At 49.0% G+C, this 20,593-nt stretch overlaps 1 protein-coding gene across 6 annotated transcripts in view; it reads right to left on the bottom strand.

Annotated features, from left to right (window-relative positions):
- LOC122369233 (Ca(2+)/calmodulin-responsive adenylate cyclase-like) overlaps positions 1–20,593 on the bottom strand; it is a 144,293-nt gene that overhangs the window by 95,530 nt on the left and 28,170 nt on the right. For all 6 annotated transcript variants that reach the window (XM_043343808.1, XM_043343834.1, XM_043343817.1 and 3 more), the window contains exon 3: positions 6,819–6,968. In XM_043343808.1, the coding sequence (XP_043199743.1) occupies positions 6,819–6,968 (150 nt within the window). The remainder of the gene's footprint in view (positions 1–6,818; positions 6,969–20,593) is intronic.

Here is a 20,593-nt window from a genome sequence, read left to right as displayed (position 1 = left end):
AGAATAATTTCGAGATTTATGACAAAATTGACTCAAAGAGAATGCAAACGGTCTCAGAAGAAAAAAAAATCGATACAGCACGATCATTGGTTATATTTCTGGAACTAACGATAAGCAGTCAGAAGTACAGCCTGTCTCTAAAGCTCTGACACGCAGGTTCGAAGCATGTCGCTTAACGAGCACGTTGCTGGTCCCTGGAGAGAGATATCGCTCTGATGGCCATGTCAGCTTGGCAGACGGTTGACACCGAGCAGAGACCTGACATGTCACCGGGGAGCATCACTGGATCACGAAGGACCGCCCGGAATCGCAGGAACCATTACAGAACCAGCCGGGGACCGCCATGTCAGTAAGATATCATCGACGAGTGACGGGAGCGGTCACTCAGACCTCATCCCTCGTATAAGTCGTCAAATGATCGCAGACCGGCGATCATTTGACCGAAGACTGGCGCCCTTAGACTGCAGACTGGCGCCCTTGGACGGCAGACCAGCGCCCTTGGACCGTAGACCGGCGCCCCCTGGACCGCAGACTGGCGCCCCTGATCAGAAGCAGCTGTCGGTGATGTCAACGGTAGGAACGGCGGCCGCTGATAGGCGCTGGCCGGCCTCTGTCAGCAACGTCAGCAGGCGGTGAACAGACAAGCAGTGTTAGAGCGGCGGCGGCGAGGCTATGATCTGCTGAGGGAGGGTCTCCACTCTCCAGTGCACCGGGGTGAGCGGGGAGGGTCGGGGCGCACCGCCAGAGGCCAGCAGACAGCCAGACCGTGTCGATATCACTGAGAGGCATTGTGAAGATAAAACGACAATACGCAGTGCACTGGAGCAGGACGCTATCAGAAGAGCAATGTTTTATGTCGGCAGATAGTCTCCAGGATAAACAGTTGTATCGAAACTCCAGGATGAGTTGGAGAAATAGGTTCAACGAGCCTCACCAGAAAACGAAAGGATGCGTTTCACCATCCTTATCATCCATGCGTTTCACGAGACTAGAAAGGCGTCTGTTTGCTTTCATCCACATCTTTATCAAAATGTGAACTGGGTGCCAGTGGGCGGTGGACTGCACAATGCCTTCACAATCCACAGAGCTCCACAAAAGCCACTCCAACCTCCTCATCACCCGCAGCGTGGAAGGCAATACACAGAGAAGGTCACTTCCACCACCAAAATCACTCCGGAATAAAGCTTCCCACGGGTACCCCTTTCAAGGCGACTGGGGAATAAAGCCGTACGAAGCCACAGAGACTGGGTTCTGGACCATCAAAGGCCGGATCCAGGGCTCTGATCCCGTTCGGGGCCCGCACTATTCATATGGTGATCGCGCCGCGAGGTGGGCTCATCACAGCGCGGTGGCAGCGTCTCGAACTGCGCCGGTCATCTGAAAAACTGGCCGGCGGAGGATTTCAGGGCCTGGGTGAATGGAGGCCCGGTGGCTGTCATCCACACGGCTGCCGAGAGGCTGTCTGAGCTTCTCAGAGCTCGTATTGTGTCCAGGTGGCTACAATGGCGGCCAGACCGAAATACATCTGCGGTGCCGCTCTTGAGAGAGTATAGTGGGTTGGAAATATTGCTCAGCTTTTTGGCAGGCCGCGAATGTCAAGGGTCAAACAAGTAAAAGACCGCAAAACAGGAAGGCGATAGTGTATTGGTTTAGGTAAGACGGCCTTCAGCATTTAGTGCATAGCAGAACATGACACATTAATGCCGCTTACGATCCGCAATCAGCTTTCCAGAGATGCAAAGGACTGTCATTATCTCGTTTTATCAAGCAAAACAAAAACAGGCCTTTGAATCACATCCTTTGAATCACATCACGTCGCCAGCCTGAATCACACAACGTCGGTAAGACGACGCCCTGTGTACTTATGTCCACATTATCTAAACAGTATCATGAAATAACACCTCCAGTAATTCATCTGATAAATACCAGTAAAACGCCTTTTGGGCGAAGAACGAGCGAGCGAGATAGTGAGCCCTGCACGTGCGGAAGGGCGAGAGGGTACAGCCCTCTGCAGACTGCGTGGTAGGTATTCTTTTTTCGACAAAACCGATAATAACTCAAAGGTTATGTTATCAGTCGGTCGGAACTCACTGCAAATAGATGCGCCATGCTCCACTCCTTCGATTAGGTTTATCAATAAACAAAGCTTACGCCTTGTGTGGCGACAAAATGCAAAAGTTTGTTTTGGGGGCAAATATAAACTTTTGGGTTTAATTTCCGAACTAGATGAAAAATGGATACGGTGATGATGCCAATCTAAGGGGCGGGGTCTAGCGCGTCTTGCTGTTACGATTTCCGAATGACCGATAGCATAGTATTCGCGTTATTCTCATTTTTGTCGAAAAAAGAATACCTACCACGCAGTTTGCAGAGGGCTGTACTTCCAACGGGCTTGTGCAAAGCACCCTTCTAACCGGTCGCTAGCGGTGTGCCAAATTTGAACGCAATCGGCCCAGCCGTTCCTGAGATCTGGAAGCGGCATTCTGCACGTGCGCACGTGCAAACGGGGTCCAAAATGACTTTTGCACGGCACCCTACTAACCGGTCCCCAACCGTGTACCAAATTTGAGCGCAATCGGTCCAGCCGTTCTCGAGATCTGGAAACGCCCCCTGCACGTGCGCACGTGCAGTAGCACCCTAACCGCAACACATGGGAATTCATTGCCTGGTGGGTGCCTACCTGTATGCCAAGTTTCAGCGAAATCGCCCCAGTAATTACCGAGTTACTGAAATGGGAACAAATTTGGCACCTCTTCTTTTTGTATTTTGCACGTGCAGTGGGGGTCACTCACATAGATCAAGAGTATCCGACCTTTGGTAGAAGGGATGCAGCTACCCTATAAAAATTACCGCAAGACAATCGCCCAAGCCGTTGCTGAGATATGGGCCTCTCAAAATCATTACTTTTGCAAAGCTGCTTGAACACCCTTGACTTTTCACGTGGCACGTGCCACGACGGTCACTGAGATGTATCAAAAATAGTCAATTACGGGGTAGAAGGGATGGGGCTACCCAGCAAAAAAGACCGCAGGCCAATCGGTCCAGCGGTTGCTGAGATATAAGCCTTTCAAAAGCGTTACAGGCCGGGCCGGGCCGGGCCGCTCATACTGAGATTTTTCCGTTATATTGAAAAGACTTCGCTTCGCTCGCTGCGCTCGCTCGCTCGTAATCAACCTGCCACCATCCCCTGCCGCTGCTCCGGGACCCGACGGGGAGCCTACCGCACCGAAACCGGCCACTCCTGAGCGATATACCGTTCAGCCCCGCTCGTGTCTTGTCCCGCGAATACTGACACCCGTCCCCAGGTACCCCCTCCGTGTCAGGAGGGGGGGGGGTAACGGCACCGTTAGTCGTCGGCTGACCGCCTTTCCCACGCGTGGGAGCGCCATGGGAATTCGCCTGGGAGTGGCACTGCTCGTCGCCGCGACGGAACACATCAGCACTGGCAGACCACCGGGCGCCGCCCGAAGATCATACCGGAACGCGAGCACGATTGACGGATGTAGACGAAAGTGTAGTACAAAAGCAGCATGCAGCACTGCTGCAGACATAAACGTAAAATAAATATGATCAGGAAAATATTTAACCACTCATGACATAATTCAATTCAACTCAATTCTATTTAGCAGCATGTTTCAGTAATCTCCAGCAAATTATATCACCTCTGCTAAAGACAGTCCCTGCTGAGGGCATAATACAATTTCGTACTAAGCCACCCGTTAAAACAGTACGACAAGGCAGCTGTTGTTTGGTTGTCTTTAACAGCTGGACAGCTCGCTCGACAATGCGGCAGCAGGACTAGCAGCATGTCACTGCATTTAAACGAGCTCACTAGAGCGCTAAACGGAGCAAAAAACAGCATTCACAAGCGGAACGGCTAACCGGCGTCGGTTCAGCGGGGGCGTGCTTTTTCCAGTGGCTCAACTCTCTTGGATTTCGAAGTTCCGATAAGCTGCTGAGTCAGAATCATAATTTCGTTCCTCGATCTCGGGGGAAATAAAACGTTGCGATTTATGTCTGGCGGATAAGCGCTCGGGTAGATTTAGTGGGCCAAGTTTGAGATGAAAACACGACTGACAGGGCTCCGGAGTTCTATCGCAGAGAAGCACGCACAGCAGCACGCAACAGGTCATGTGTGTAAATTCTCCGCATCGCTCAAAACCACGCCTCTACACGCGGCCAGCTAAGGTTTAGAGGAGACTGACTGTTTTGACCCCGAATAATCTCTGCCAGCAGCGGTTGAGTGCTTCAGTAACTTTGCCTGGGCCGCCTGTTTCGAAACTAAAACAAAAGTTTAAAATGAAGCTGAATAGCAAGTAGGTAGGCCAAAAACAAACACGGTAAAAACGCGGTGATAAAAAAACAGTCAAAACAAAAGTAAAATGTTATGTTCCTGAAGACCATGTTCATTGTCTCCCTTCCCTTTTGCTTGTCTGCCAGTTTAACAAGCACAACGCTATATGTCTGGGAGAGCCATTCGTCCGCTTTACCGCCGCTCTGAGAAAGCAGTCGGCAAGCGGTGGCATCCTCACATCCGACCCACGGGCCTTGGGCTGACGAAAATAGCTTCAGGCAGTGCCCGGTCGCGGGGCGGGGAGCACGCGGGCGAGAAGACCACAGGGGTGGGCGATAGCAGTAGCGGCGGAACACCTCCAGTTACGGGGGGGGGGGCACTGCCGACTTTTGGTCCCATTCTTTCCATGCAACGCCCATAGGGCTAATGTTAAAATGCCAAAATCAAAGGGGGGCACGGTGCCCCGGTGCCACCCCCGTTCCGCCGCCTATGGGCGATAGCATACAAAATATGGGTGATCATAATCAGTGTATAAACAAAATCACATTCGATGTTTAAGGGGACGTAGGGGGATGGGAGTCATTGATAGTTTTAGATGATTGATAAGGGAGCCATTCAATCGCCCATTGGAGGTAAGGCAGCCCGCGGGCTGTCAGAGTACTCAATGAGTGAACGCTGCATAATGACGAGCAGCTGGCTGGAAAGCCAAAAATAATCGGTGGGATTCTCACCGTCACACGGGGTTCACGTTTACTGACTCTGACACCGCTTGGAGTCGCAGTGCTCTTGGAGAGTAATTCGAATGGCGGGGGAATCTGCACCAAGCGTAACGGCTCAACCATGCAGCGGCACTAGTAAACTTCCGCATAGCTGTGAAAAACCGCCGGAACGGTGCAGTAACATAGGTGTTATCCGAAACGCTGATGTGGCTGCAGCGTTGTCGATATAACGGACTGCACAGTGCACAGTTTCGCTCAGTCAACCGATAGCAACTACCAAGTATAGGTAAGCCAGTCACCTGCAAAATACTGACGCTGGGTGAAGAAAACAGGAAGCAGAGTGCAATGTGCCTACGTCGAACTGAAGTTTTTGATAAGCTGATAGCAAACATGTTGATTGCTGATTAATCGAGAGGCAAATGCAGCAAAGGATCATGCTTAGCGCTATACTCTCCGTTTGATTACAAAAAAGAGCCCACGGTAGCGCGCAGCGCCCCGCAATAAAAGAGTTAAAAGAGGCGTTCGTTCAGTCATTTTACCTTCTACTACAAATAACCCTTTCTGATCATCCAACGAGGCCATTGCCAGCCAGTTCATCAAAAGAACACGAACACACTACCTATAAGAAACCGTCACCATTACGCTCCCCGATAGCGCTCCGGGTCAGTGTTCTGATAGCGCAGCGCCTCAGAGGTGATACTGCAGCACTGCCGACCCGAGCCAGGGCGTCGACGGCGACCTGCGTGCCGCCCCCGGCCCCGGGCAGATAAGACTCCTGCCAAATCATCATCGCACCCGCCGAGAGACGGCTAAATTTAGCCGCGGAAACATGAAGTGAGAGATGATGGAGAACCGGGTGACGGCTTGTTTAAAAAGAAACAGAGGTTCCAAAGCTTAAATGTTAATTTCTGAGTGTAATGCATAGTTACAAGCATCAGTGACATCGCCTATTCGGTTCAAGAAGGAACTAACGAAGAGTTCATATAGAGAGGGTCTTGTCCTTTCAAAACATCGAATAAAGGGGAGGAGCGGTCGCATGGCGCCATCAACAACTGAATCCGCAGGCAGCTTTTAAAAATCCGCATTTAGCCATCGATTAAGTTCGTGAGATGAGATGTCATCTAGCAACTGAAAACTTGCAGAAACGCTAGCCGCAAGAATTTCCAATACAAGTTCAAGACGGGGGCAAGTTTATCGTCAATCTTAAGTAATCTCGTCAGATACGCAGCGCAGCACGAACGCACACGGCACCCCGCTGCCGCCCACGACGGGCAGACTTGATATACCCCTCCCCCCCCCCTAACTCCCCAAGCGGTGGTATGTACCGGCTCAGATCAGCGACGAGATAGCAGCATTAGGTCGGTCTGCCCACACAAAACGCATATACGGTAGGCATTCTGCTGATCCTGAATGACCTTTGATACGCGTCAAATGTGCAGCCGGAACTGCAACTGACTTCACCTATATGAAAACTGTCTTTTGCAATAGAATTTCACAGTCGTAAAGCGAGCTTCAGAACTTCCTACTAGAGCATCAAGATGCATGGCTATGGGAGATTTCAATGATTCGAAGTAGTGATGAAGTCTATGAATAAGAACAAAACAGCATTTAAATTTGTTAAATGAGTGCACATTTCCCCAGTAGCATTCAACAAACACAGCAAGGAGTATCATTTTTTTAGGAGTAGTAGTAGTAGTTTTTTTTAGAGTAGGAGGAGTAATTAGGAGTATCAGCTAATTAAATGACAGCTAAGTAAATGACCTAGCAGCATCCAATCAGTGATGAGGGGCGGGTTCGAAACTCACCAGCTTCTCGTTTTCGTCCTCCATCTCGAGCCGTGCGGCGATGCAGTTCCGCGTGTCGAGGAACACCCGCCGCTGCGCCTGCTCCATAAGGTTGTGCATGAACAGGCCCATCAGGTTGACACAGGCAAACACCAAGATGTTGGCCGTCACCTGCAGATCAGAGGGGTTGGTCAGGTCGTAAAGATCAGGTCAGATCATACGAATAAGATCAAGTCACAGGTCAGGTCAGATCCCGCGAGTCAGGTCAGATCACTCCAGTCGGGTCCGATCTCTCAGGTCAGGTCAGATCACAGGGATTAGATTAGGTGCGAATGATCGAGTCAGGTCACACAGATCAGGTCAGATCACGGCAAGTCACACGGGCTCTATAGAAGGCCGCTGATGGCACTCGAACGTATCGGACTGGGCTCCGCTTCTCCAGCATATGCGTCAGGTCACGTGATCACACTTATAAGAGGTCGACCCGTAGACCATTGCGAGAATCGGTCAGACGTGGTGGACTGGTCATGCCAGGTCAGGTCACGCTTAATTCAGATGTCAGGTAAAGAAGCATTTTGTGAGGATAGCCCGGAAGTATGCGGCGGGTCCCATGATAGCTTATCTGCAAGGACAAACTCTGACCCGTCAGCAGTTGAACTATGCCAGATAGCGCACCAGAACCGACAAATCATCAGTTCCGCGGTCAAATCAGCGTTCAGATTACACCCATATCAGCGCAGCGCCAGACCAGCACGGCACCGACACGTCAGCGGCTGCTGATCAGCTCAGCAGTCGTTCTGACGGTTCAGCGTCTGAGGTGTTCCACTGTTTCCGCTGCACACCTGCTCGGGGACAAAGACGGGCCAGTGCCAGCTGTGCCGCGGTGCTGTGCAGTGTCAGACACCCCCCCCCCCCCAGCTACGGCTACCCCTCCCCCTGCACCCCTGGTGCAGCTGGGAGCGTCACTTGGGCCGGCGGGTTACTCGACCGACCGACAGACGAGACAGACAGATAGACAGGGTCGGGCCGCGTCTCACGGCGTCAGCGCTAGATGGGTTTGGAATTCATGACGCAAATGTGGTGAGACAGGATGTTGTACAAGGATTTTACACGCTGTCGCCCATGATCACGTCGCGGGAGCATCACTTCGCAAGAGCTCGAAAATCGATTTCCGTAGCAATACCTTCGAGCAACATGTTAATTACGCCCTAAGGCCAGTAAAAAAAGGTTCGGATGCATGCACCAATGTTTAAAACGATGTGTTTTCTTCGCTGTTTTCAATAAATCACACATCAACAGAAAATCATATCCCCAGCTCACCATTATACAGAAAAGAGAACCATCCGTGTAGCGCACAGTGCCGGTGCCGCCTGGCATCTATATTACAAACAAAGAACGCAGTCGGGGATCACCGAGGCTCCTTCGGCGCCAATTACGGCGCCGGCGGGTGTTGTCGAGACGCATCTACCGCGCCGTTGCCACAGCGACATGATCGCGCGCCGATCCGGTACCGCTGGACGATCGATGGGGTTCGGTTGACCAGCTCGGCAAGTGTGTGACACAAAGATTCTCTGCTGGACACTGCATCAGGTGTCATCTACTGTCCCCAGCTACATCAGCTGCCGTCACCGGAGCACATCAGCCACTGTCACAAAGCACATCAGTCATCATCGCCAAAACACAACAGCCACTGTCCACTGTCTCCAGAACAGATGAGTTGTTCCCAGAGCACATCAGTTGCATCTATAACTACCAGCTGTCTCCAGAACACATCAGCCACCATCACCAGGACACATCAGTTGTCTCCAGAGTCCAGAACAACCTCAGCCACCGTCACAGAACATATCAGTCTGCAGTCACCGGCACCAGAGCACGTCAGTTGTTTCCGGAACATATCAGCAATTGATCTCAGAAATCAGAATACAGCCGTGGAAAATACGTAGGCTGTGCCTTTAAAACATCAGCAACAGTCCCAGAACACACAGTTGTCCCGACAGCTACACCAGCCCATGTCCCTTACATACATACTAGAGATGCCACAAATTTGCAATTTCATTACCCGCCCCGCCCCGCAGCTACCCCTTGCCCAACCACAACTACCCGCAAGCTGATTTTGGCTGAGCCAAACCCGCAAAAAACCCGCAATTTCAAAAACCTGCTTTTGGAAGAAAAAAATACAACTGGGTCAATGCTAGAGCTATATAAACCTTACTTGCTTCATTGCTGTGCAGAAAAACAGCCAATCAAATAGTAAGGACTTGAAATTGCTATGCTAAGTCCTCAGGAAGTGGGGGAAGGAGGGTGAATTGCGCCACCTTAAGGAAAAACGCTAATTGTAAGAAAACCGCTGGAGACATAAGCATGCATTGGTGACCATTTCAAAGAGGAACTCATTGGCTACGATTTAAGAGCCTCCCGATCAATTAAGAATGTTTCGTTTGCTTCTGACAGCTGCTTTTTCAGAAACATGTAAAAGGGCGCATTTGCCAACAACTGCTGTAAATTGCGCCAGGGGGATGGCGCAATTAGAACCCAATTGCGCCCTATACTTTAACAAGGCTAAGCGAATGAGACGGAATGCGTACATCCCGGCAGTCTAATGTCATTGCGGCTTACTTTAACATTCATAATGTTATTCACGCTGGTTAAATAATAAATGTAGGTGTAAATCGCGATGTTTTTTGCCCAGGTAGATAACTTTACATGTGTTCATACGCTTGTAAAAGTGCAACGAAAACGTTTACTGCACTGGCGGTCGCAGCCGCTAGCAAAAGGGGGGGGCCAAACTCACACTCGCGGGACATAACATTTATCCGTCACCGGAGGGTGATCGGCTCATTTTTTATGCCCGCGAGGCGCCGCGCAGTTGGCCATACTTATGCTTCATTCATCTCGTTCTTGCGTGGAATCTTTAAGCTCAATTTAAGGCAAAATCACCAGTACCTACCATTTCTCGTCCCACGGTGTTTCCACCGGTCGGGCCACTGCACCATGGCGACGGATCGGTGTAGCATTTACTGGAAGGTCGGGCACGCGGATTCATGACCTTACCTTACCAGTATAAAACAATTCGGAAAAGTACAGATACCTACCTCTTGCTTTGAACAAGCATGTGAAACCCAGAGAGCATTTTCAGACTATGACATTTACCCATATACGAGTAGTTGTGTGGCGGCGGGAGAGAGAAGCTAGGTACACCGACCTCTGGTGACCAAAGGTTCCTGGCTTTCAAAATTGGCATCTGAGGGCCGCGCGCGACTCCTGTGGGCTTCGCAACGGCTCTATTGGGGCTCACTCAAATGCCTAGTCTTCATGCTAAGAAGACTGGCCCTGAGCCCTGAGGACTTCATCAGTCTCTGCCAGCCCCAGGACCCACAACGGCTCATGGGGTCCTGACGTCGAAATATGAGGGAATCTACGCGGGACCATCAGGACGTAAAGTGATCTCGATCAAGACCAACGTAAGGCTGTGCAGGAGTCTGCGTAAGCCCTCTGAGCTTCAGAAGCCCATGCATATGTATGTTTTCACTTAGAGGCCAGTTTAAGGCCCTCAGAGACCAATACAGGGCCTGCAAACTGCAAAGGCCAGTAGTTTGAGACCATCAGATACCGAGTTGGGCTCTCAGAGGCTAATGTGGGTCCTTACTCATTACAGGCCAACATGGGGCCCTCAGAGGTCAGCGTGGGGCTCTAAAAGACCGGCATGAGCCGTCGTTGGACCCCAGAGGCTAGCAGAGGGCCCTCAAAGGCCAAGATGGGCCTTCCTCAGAGGCCAATGCAGGCCCTTAGAGGCCGGCATCAGGTCTTTAGCAGCCAGTGCGGGGCCTCATTGGCACCTAAAGGTTCGTCTTGGGACGCCAGAGACAGAAATAAGGCCACCAGAGACCGGTGTGAGACGCTCAGACGCCGGTTGGGGCCCCTGAGGACGGTTAGGGGCCATCATAGGCCAGATGTGGGGCTTCAGGTCGATGTGGGCTCTAAGCGGCCAACATGGGCGCTTGACCGCCACTGAAGTTCCCTCAGAGGTCAGTGTAGGACACTCAAAGACCGGTGTGGGAGCTATATTGATAGCTGGGAGTGTTTTTTTTAGGCCTCGTGACGATCGAATAAGGGCCAGGGCCCCATACACCTATGGGGGCCCATCGGTTGTTTGAGGGGGGCAAATGATATGATAGCCCCCTTTATTGGCCTTTGGGGGCATGGCCCTGATGTCCCCCCCCCCCGCGACCGCCACTGTGTACACATTACACACAGGCCTCTGAGATTGCATACCTACTAGCTCATGCAAACTCTATGCAGGCCCTGGAGGTCCCACGCTAATCCTTAAGAAACCAAGCCAGCATACGGCGTCACCACCGGGCTTCTGAGGTGCACAGCATCAACCCATGAGGTCTTACTTTAGCATGTCGAAGAGCCACGCTCATTTGGCAGGGCCCACCCGGCACTGCCGAAGAGGGTCTCATGCCAGCCATTGCTGGGCCTACGAGAGCCTCAAGTAAACCCACGCTGATATTCCATATCAGATCCGGCCATACTCGTGAATCGGTGTCAGCGACGCTGACCGCCAAATTGACAGAATGCGAAACTGAGCCCACTCCATGAGTGAAATTTACGTCCTTTGATGGCGCAAGAAAGAAAATGAAACATACAAAAAGCTTTCTAGGACTTTTGTTCGATCTGAAAGGTGGGGCCAAAAGATAGTATGGCCCCACCTTTCAGCACCAAAGGGGGGGCCATGGCCCCCGTGCCCCCCCCCCCCCCCCCTGGGACCGCCAGTGGTTTACTGTAACCGACTAGATATATGTGAACGTATGCGCCTATACGGTTATATTTCCAATCGTTTCTCTTAAAATTAATAATTTTTATTGTTTCGACAGTTTTATGACATCAGTTTTTGCTTTTTTATCATAGCTGTCACCTCTCACGCCTGAGTCCATGTTGAAAATGTCGTATTTTGTCAATTACACAAGTTCGTAGCCTAAATGGCAGCTGCATTATAAGTTTGACGAGAGAAATAATTTGCGGACTGACGACAGCGGGCTGCTCCCCTGCTTGACATTAAACTCCTTCTTTATTGCAATCAGTTAATGATGCATTCATGCTGTCGTGATATACAATAGCTACACCATTATTCTATTTGCGCCCCCCCTGGCGCAATTGCCATGGGCGCAATTAAAATTAAGGTACTTTTTAATTAAAGCGTGGAAGTTATCATAAAGATGTTGAAGGAAAATAACTGTTTTAGTGAAATATAATGAAAAAGGGGTTTTCTTTCTAAATATCACTCTGAAAATCACACAAATATCACACATTTTTATAGCCGACGGTTCAAAACACTGCAAAAAAGCTAAGAAAACGCCGTTACATCTTTGATGGCGTAATGAGCCTTGCTGATTGGCTTCATCGGGGAGCTTGGGCCATAAAAGGAACTATCCAGTGGGGAAAATAATGTTTTCGAACACAAAATTCAAAACATGCCATTGAATCCGTGGGAATGTTGGTGGGCGCAATTGGTTAGGAGGGCGCAATACACCCACTTTCCCCTGCACACTGGATAGTGGAAAATGAATAATGCATCAATACATTTGAAATTCCTTTCTGAAAAGAGTTCAGTAAAATCTTTCTCTCACCTTACCCTTCAGCATTGGCTGAGGATCAAAATTTCACTCTGGCTCCCTCTCAATGTTAGGCTTCTGGAATGATATTGCTATCAAAATGAATGTTGATATAAAAAGATATGCGATTTCCAGTTAAAAATAAATAGTGACACGGTGAATAATGAGCATCCAGTCGATCTACACATAAAACAAGTCATGCAAAATCCCAGCAAAAACCAACTAACCACCAATGAAATGAACCACGCATTTCTGAAAAAACATGCGTCAGAAACGTCACCAACAGCTGATTGCAAGGAATGTTACAGCGACTAAATTATTGCAGCCGTAGTTAGTGCGAACTTGTTGCGAAAACACCGTTATATAATGCATATTCATGTGCCATTCTGATAAAATTATTTTACACAACAGCTTAAGTTTTACAATTCAGAGGTTAATCACCGGTTAAGAAATAAAGAGACAGTAAATACTAAATTAAATGTAATAATTTTATAGATGGTCTTGATGCTCTCCGCCTGGTCCTTTCTCGTATTGCGTTATGTTTGGGCCGCATGCCAGTAAATATTTTGATTTTTGGTTACAGTAAGGGTAATTGGTGTGCTATTTTCGTAATATAGGGTGGGACAGAACATAGAGTAGGATAGTTAATCAATAAATTTGCATCAAATTTTGTTTAGCTGATAGCTCTTTTTTATGCCGACCAGACGCAAATAAAGTAACATGTGGTATTTGCTCTGATTTTCAACATCTCATTTAAGTCTGGGTTCTTCCATAATGTATATCTAGTGCACACTGCACATGGACCTCAGTTCAGATTCCCGTATAAGTTTGTTTTCAGGTTCTTTTATGTTTTATGGAATGCTTTCATCAGCATTTATTTAAGCTTTGTAGTTTGTTGCTTGTACCCTGGTTTGGTCATTGCTAGACTGTGGATGCTATTGCTGGTTGTTTTCAGTTTTGCATTTGAAATGTGCTTCCATGATATATTTTTATATTTGGTTCTGTTTTAAAAGTTGTTTTGCTCAATATTGTATTGTTAACCTGAGCAAATGCACTTGGCATTGTGTTTTGCATATAAAAAATAAAAAAAATTTAAAGGTTCTCAAGTCTGACCGCCAAATACCCGCCACACGACAAGTTTTGCTTCTCGAACCCGCCAAAAACCCTGCGGGTTTTGAAAACCCGCAGAAAGCGGGTTCGCGGGCTCAAAAGTGGCATCTCTAATACATACACCAGTTACCTCCAACATACACCACCCATGTCCCTAGCACACACTAGCGACAGTAACACGGAGGCGCCTACCACCGGCACTAGAGCCGAGTGAGACAGCTCGAGTGCCTCCTCGTTCCGTAAGAACTACTCGGAATGGCGATGTCCCGCGGTATATTACGGCAATTGAGCCACTGCCAGGGAAGGCACGACCGGCGAACGGCAAGACCGAGCAAAGCGCTACCGTGGGCAGACTCAGGAACGGAATACAAAAGCTACGCCGTCATTTGTCTGATTAAATTATCGTATGTCCTAAGTCATAAGCTAGCCAATGTCTATGTCAGCTCAAGAAACTTGTCCCGCATGCTGAAAGTCAATTAGGTGCTAAATCGAAAAAAAAACTACGTCAGAGTGCTACGGTGGCAGGCGAAGTAGTTTATTTGTGTTTCTGTGATATTGCACCAAGTTATCGAAGTCCCAATAATTTATTACATTCCTAGAATTCCCACTCAATCTGATGCAATCATTGGCCAAGCTTGATTGAGGTCTATTATGGCACCTTGGTTCAAAATCTGTCAGCTAATACGAATTGGTTCGAGGCTTCGGTTCTATATTGCATCGGACACAAACATCAATAAAATAGCCCAGGTCAATCACGGGAAATTTGTCCTAGCGCGGCGGCGGAAACAGTAAATCACTGTTTGGTGTCTCCGTCACTCGACTCCAAACAGACACACAAGCCCACAATCTACGCGTTGGACGCCCTCCAACATCAGCAGACTCCTCGCTCATGACTGCTTCACGCGCCGCCGGACCCGGCCACGCGTGACGGAGCGCCGGCCGACGCGACGGTCCGGACCGACGGCGGTCGACGGTCCGGACCAGTCGACGTCCGGGTCGACCAAAAGAAGAGACCAGCCGACTATTTGGACCACACAGACAAGTCTACGATTCAAGATCAGCTGGCAGTTTGGAGTTTAGACCAGCCGACGGATGACCACTGACCAGCCGACAGCCGACAATTTGACCTGCCGAGAGTTCATACCATAGACAATTCTATACTTCATAACATGTAGGCGAGTCGGCAGCCAGAGGACCAGTGAGCGGACCACATGGACCGCAACAATCGAGACAAGCCGATAATCTGGACCAGCCGACAGACCAGCCGACGGACCATCCAACGTTCCAGCGCCGACCGACGCCATGCCGCCACCAGCAGACTGTTTTCGTCTGTCGGCACCGCCCCCGGAGCCGCCGCGCCGCTGCCGCCGGCAGGAAGGGATCAAAACATCGCGCCGCAAAAACCGCCGTCCGACGCCGGAGAAAGTCGCGGCGAGCAGCGCCGCAGCGCGACGAGCAGCGGCGCGGCACTTCCTGGCGCGGTGACGCTCGCGGAGGGGTAACTCATGCTAGGGTCAGCCGTGACACGCAAGCTGATGAGTTCAGTCGCTTGGAATGGAACGACGATGGACACAGTAATATTGGCGAGACAGTGTCGTCCGACGCGCCTGTATGATAGACTGAACGGTCAGGAGCTGGCGGAGGCGACCAGTGGCAGATCGATGTGCCAGGTGACCGATGACAGACCATGTCTGTCAGACATGGCTGTCAGGTAACATGGGTGAAGGACGGTGGCGTCAGACCCGATCCCGGTGGCCGACCTCCGTCATTCAGGACACGTGCGTAGCAGAATGGGTGGCTACCTCCATCCTGCCGACCCAGGGCTTTGAGAGCTTGCCCTGTAGCCAGAGCTTACCCCATTCTCTCCCCACTCCCTATCCTATCCTATCCTATCCTATCCTATCCTATCCTATCCCATCCTATCCCATCCCATCCCGTCCCAAACCATCCCATTCCATTCCACCCCATTCCATTCCATCCCAACGCACTGCACTTCTCCCTCGCCTCCCCGCCGCACCCTTCCATCTCACCCCCCCCCCCCCCACCTTCTCCACGACCGCCCTTCCCGTCTCGCCGGGCCTATCTCGCGGCATGCTCTGTTTACCCGGGTGTCTGGATGACGCGTCAATGGCGTCGGTGTTGCCGAGATGTGGTGACGGTCGTGACCCAGCAGCGGCGGAACAGGCTGATGATAGTGGCAAAGTCGGTCCAGTGGGTCACCACTCACCGGAGGATCTGGGTGGGTTCTAGCCTCTGAGGGAGCAGGTTGCAGGTCACTGAGAGAGCAGAGTGCAAGTGACTGAGAGAGCAGGGTGCAGGTCACTGAGGAGGTGGGGTGCAGATCACTGAGAGAGCAGAGTGCAGGTCACTGAGGGGGTGGGGTGTAGGTCACTGAGAGAGCAGAGTGCAGGTCACTGAGGGGGTGGGGTGTAGGTCATCAAGAAGGAGGGGTGCAGGTTACTGAGGAGGCGCGATGAGTCAAAGTGGATTGGGCGAGATGTGAAAGAGCTGAGATAAACGAATAACTGAGGGAGCACGGTGGGATACAGAACTATCAACAGAGGATGCATCAACACAGGAGCTGAACGCGTCAGCGTTGCCTGTTGGGACTCAAACAGCCACTAGGAACCCAAGTTGAACAGCGAACACTGGTTTCAGTGTTGATCGACAGGCAAGCAGTGATCAAAAAAGGTTTGGGGGTTCACCGCAGTAGTAAGAGATTGGCACCAAAGGGGTATCATGGATCTTAGATGTCAGACACCGGTCTCACGGCAGTTTCAGGTCAGAAAGGATATCACAGTATAAGAAGACGTCTTCCTGATGCCACACATTCACATAATTGCAATCGAACGATGGTCAAAATGTACATAAGGTGTGAAATGACCAACATTCACTGAAGGAGTTACAATGTTCTCCCGACAGATCACGACACCTCATCGCAGAACGAACAGCTGACACGACTCGGCAGTTTTCAGAACCAGTTTCCGAGCAAAAGATCGAGCTCGACATCACAAAATGAGCAGCCGACGCGGCTCGGCGGTGCAGGGAGATGGTGACATGGGTTCGAGAAGACTGGCGCCGGGCCAGTCAAACCATTTCCATCGGTGTTTGTGTATGCACTGTCTGCCAATGCTATCTGGACAGGTGTCAATTAGGACGGCGCTACGGGCAGACCACACGCAGATAGGTTTTCGGCTACGAGATTCGATGGAGCAGCAGGAAACGGAGCATTTATGTCAACTGTACAAAACAATTTGATATGAAGACGATTTGTATGATAAGTTAGCTACAAAAATCGCATTAAGCATAAATTAATTCAAAGAGAAACCGCCAAAAACATCACCATAAGACTCTGCCGTTACCTCAAATGCTTATTCTAAATTCGTTTTAGCATCTTTTCCATTAAAGGTAGTGTGCCAGCTTTCTTGGACCGTATGGAGTTAATGGCCCAGATAAGGAGAACCGGATTTTTAGAACTTATCCACACCTTCAAAACTCATGGAAACGTCTTAAATTCTTCAAATTTTGAGTACCCCAGTGCGAAATTCGCCCCGACGGGTTGTCGGTCGTACCCCAACCACATTTCACACCACTATGAACAATAAATGCACACACTGAAATCGCTATTACCGATATGCTCATCCAATCAAGTTTCGATAAACCCGTTCATCATCATCTCCTGCGGTTTCGAACACGCCTGTTAGGTGGCTTCTGATGCTCGTCGAGGTCGGAATTTCCAAATACGCGTGGTGCGTCGGGCCGCGCGCTCTGACTTCGGCCAAGAAAAATGCGTCAGCTGATCATTGTCATTTCTGCCACTTGCGTGTGGTGAAATGGGGTCATAACTTATAAGACGGCTTTTTCATATCAATTATTTTACATAAAATCATATTTCAAACCATAAATAATGTTCGACAGCCAAATAAAAGAAACAATACCAATACGGGCTTACAGTTTAAGGCTCGACATTGTGTTGTCTACGATTAGACAGCTGATAACTCATTCCCGTACGTCGTATGGTCGTAACACTATAATGACCTTTGCTTATTGTCACAAGTGCGCCGCATTCGCGATTGTTGCCCGACGCCTGTTTGCAGGTGAGCCCACTACAGTTGTTATACATATCTAAAAACCGAAAAACTTTTAGGCGAAAAAGGCACTATTCCAGGCCCATTTTTGATTTTTTTTGCGATATTAGGTAAAAACAGAAGCTTCTTATCCTAGGAAAAATAAAATGGGAAATCTTTCAAAGGTGGCACACTACCTTTAATATAGATCGGTATGGCTTTAGCAAACCAAAAATGAAAGCACGATTTCAACATAGTCGTCTCATACACGGGAAAAGACTTGAAACCACACGGTTGGCACCCATCCTTCGTAGTTCAGTCTCTGTTTATGGCGTCATTGTCATTATGTTTCAGTGGCATCAATCATCCGGTGCCGACATCGCCTCTGACACGACGCCGTAAGCACAATGATACACCGCTGCAGCCTCCGCTGACATCGACCTGCGCTCTAACGGGCAGTGGATAACGGATACCTAAATGCAGTTCGGAAAACAAAGAACGTTAACAATGGAAAACTATTAAAATTCATACCTAACCAAACCATGAGCTAATCCGATGGCAGCAGATTCAACCTGTCGTAACAGTTACATTGGCGAACAAACTAGAAGAGCATGCATAGGCAAAGTACCTACAACAGAGCCTCAACCTTTCATTCATATGCTAACTCATTACAAATAGCTCATTTTAAACATCCACATATGAATTGTGCAACACCTGTGTAAACTGTACAATGTGGCTATTCACTTAGGATTCTTTTAGGATATTTTCTCTTTATCAAAGGAAATGTAACCACATTGTCACATGCTTGTTTAAAAGTGTATGTAAAAATCAAAACCATCATTGAGATATGGATTTCAGTTCTCTGCGCCGAAATCTGCTGTTATGATTTTTAGTAAGAGAATCATAAACCCTCCATCAAACCTCAAACTAACACTCTCGGGGAATGATATACCTTTCATGCACTCATTCAAGTTTCTAGGAATGATGTTTGATTCTCGTCTGTCCTTTAAGGATCATATTCAGTACGTGAAGTCTAAGTGTTCGAAGCGTCTAAACTTATTTAGATGCATCGCCGGCTCCACTTTCGGTGCTGATCGGGTGACCCTATTACAATTATATAGAACCCTCGTCTTACCAATTATCGAATATGGCTGCATAGTTTATGCAAGTGCCAATGCATCACCTTTGAACACACTTGAAGCGCAGCAAAACGCCTTCTTGAGGATAGCACTAGGAGCTATGAGAACATCTCCCGTTGTCTCTCTCCAAATTGATTCGGGTGTAATGCCCCTTCATATAAGACGCATAGAACAAACTCTGCGCTATGCAGCTCGTGTCAATTTGTATCAAACCCACCCCAGCCAAGCTGCAGTTAGAATGCTTCCCACTCCTTACGGTAACTCTTCGCCCCCGAGTCGAAGGAGAACGGCCCCTACTATTGCGTCTCGAATCACCTCGTTTGCTTCCCAGGTTCAATTTGTTTTCCCGCAAACCACGCCCATGCCAGCGCTAGCCACTCCTCCGTGGGATCTTCCTCCCATTCGACTCTCCTACCTTTTGAGAGAGGCAAAATCTACCGTTACTGATGACGAGGTTCAGCAGGAGTTTTACCAGATACAGGCTGGAAATCCCAACTCCCTTTTCATTTACACGGATGGATCAAAGATGGGTAGCAACACCGGAAATGCCGTACTTGTAAATCGCTACAAGATTCAATGCCGGCTACCAGACGAAACGTCAGTGTTTATAGCGGAACTGCATGCTATATATCTTGCGCTAAAAGTGGTTGTACAATCTCAAACACGAAATGTCATAATCTGTTCAGACTCTAAGTCTGCCTTGCAATCGATAGTAGCCCCGCCATATTCACACCATTTACAAGTTGATATTCGTAACCTACATCGAGAGCTACACAACACAGGTTTTGAAATAAATTTTCTTTGGATTCCCAGTCATTGTGGTATCCGAGGGAACGAGCTCGTGGACCTCTATGCAAAACAGTCACTTTCATTAGACATAATTACAGACGTGCCGCTTACTTTTGAGTCTATTAAATCGGACATCCGGCGAAAGGTCTTTAGCCACTGGCAGGCACAGTGGCAGGCGGACACATCAACGACACAGCTGCACACGATTAAACCTGTCACTAAAGCTTGGCGCTCCTCATGTAGAAACAATAGACAAGAGGAGAAGAAACTATGCAGGCTTAGAATAGGGCACACATACTTGACACACTCTCACCTTTTTTCTCAAAACCCCCGACCAAGATGTGACATCTGCGATGAGCATATCACAGTCTCGCATGTGCTTCTGCAATGCCCAAAATATAGACAACAGAGACACGCTCTCCAACACCACTGCCAATTGAACAATATTAATTTTGCTCTTAGTACGCTGCTTGGCAATGATAACCCTGTGTTGTTAAATTTGGTTTTTACTTTCTTGAGAGCTACAAACCTCTACGACTCCATCTAAATGAGCAATGTGCAAATGACAATTCTTATCTCACGAACACTTATGAAACACCATATATTGTACCTAACGCACATATGTCTGTAAAATGTATTGCTGAATGTTGATGTGTATGTTATATGTATTGATATGCAAGTGTATGTACTAAACTGCTGTGCCATGTATAATCACATGAAGGGCAATGGCACGAAATGACCTGTGCAGGCCGAAGTGCCAGTCAATAAATGAATGAAAACCATCATTGAACTGTGATATTTGCTCGATGTGTGCCTCTTGTTCTCCTTTTAGACGCTGATGACGGTGATTTAGCCGAAACGCGTTCGTCTATCATTTTTGTTTCGTGTTATTATATTACAAATAGCATCGGTATATGTTGCAGTAGGTACTCGCTGCCGCCGGCAGCACAGTTCCAGCGTGATGGCTGCATGTGCGGCATGGCGAACACGTCTCAGCAGCAGTCGTTAAAATAAACGGCCAGTGCAGGACATCTGCCTCAGATGCTGAGAGGATGTGTGCGGACAGCCAACAGCTC

This window comes from Amphibalanus amphitrite, unplaced genomic scaffold (genome assembly GCF_019059575.1).
Source record: "Amphibalanus amphitrite isolate SeventyFive unplaced genomic scaffold, NRLGWU_Aamphi_draft 000033F_arrow, whole genome shotgun sequence".
NCBI lineage: Eukaryota > Metazoa > Arthropoda > Thecostraca > Balanomorpha > Balanidae > Amphibalanus > Amphibalanus amphitrite.
The sequence above is the reverse complement of the archived record's forward strand: the minus strand, read 5'-3'. Positions and strand labels throughout refer to the sequence as shown.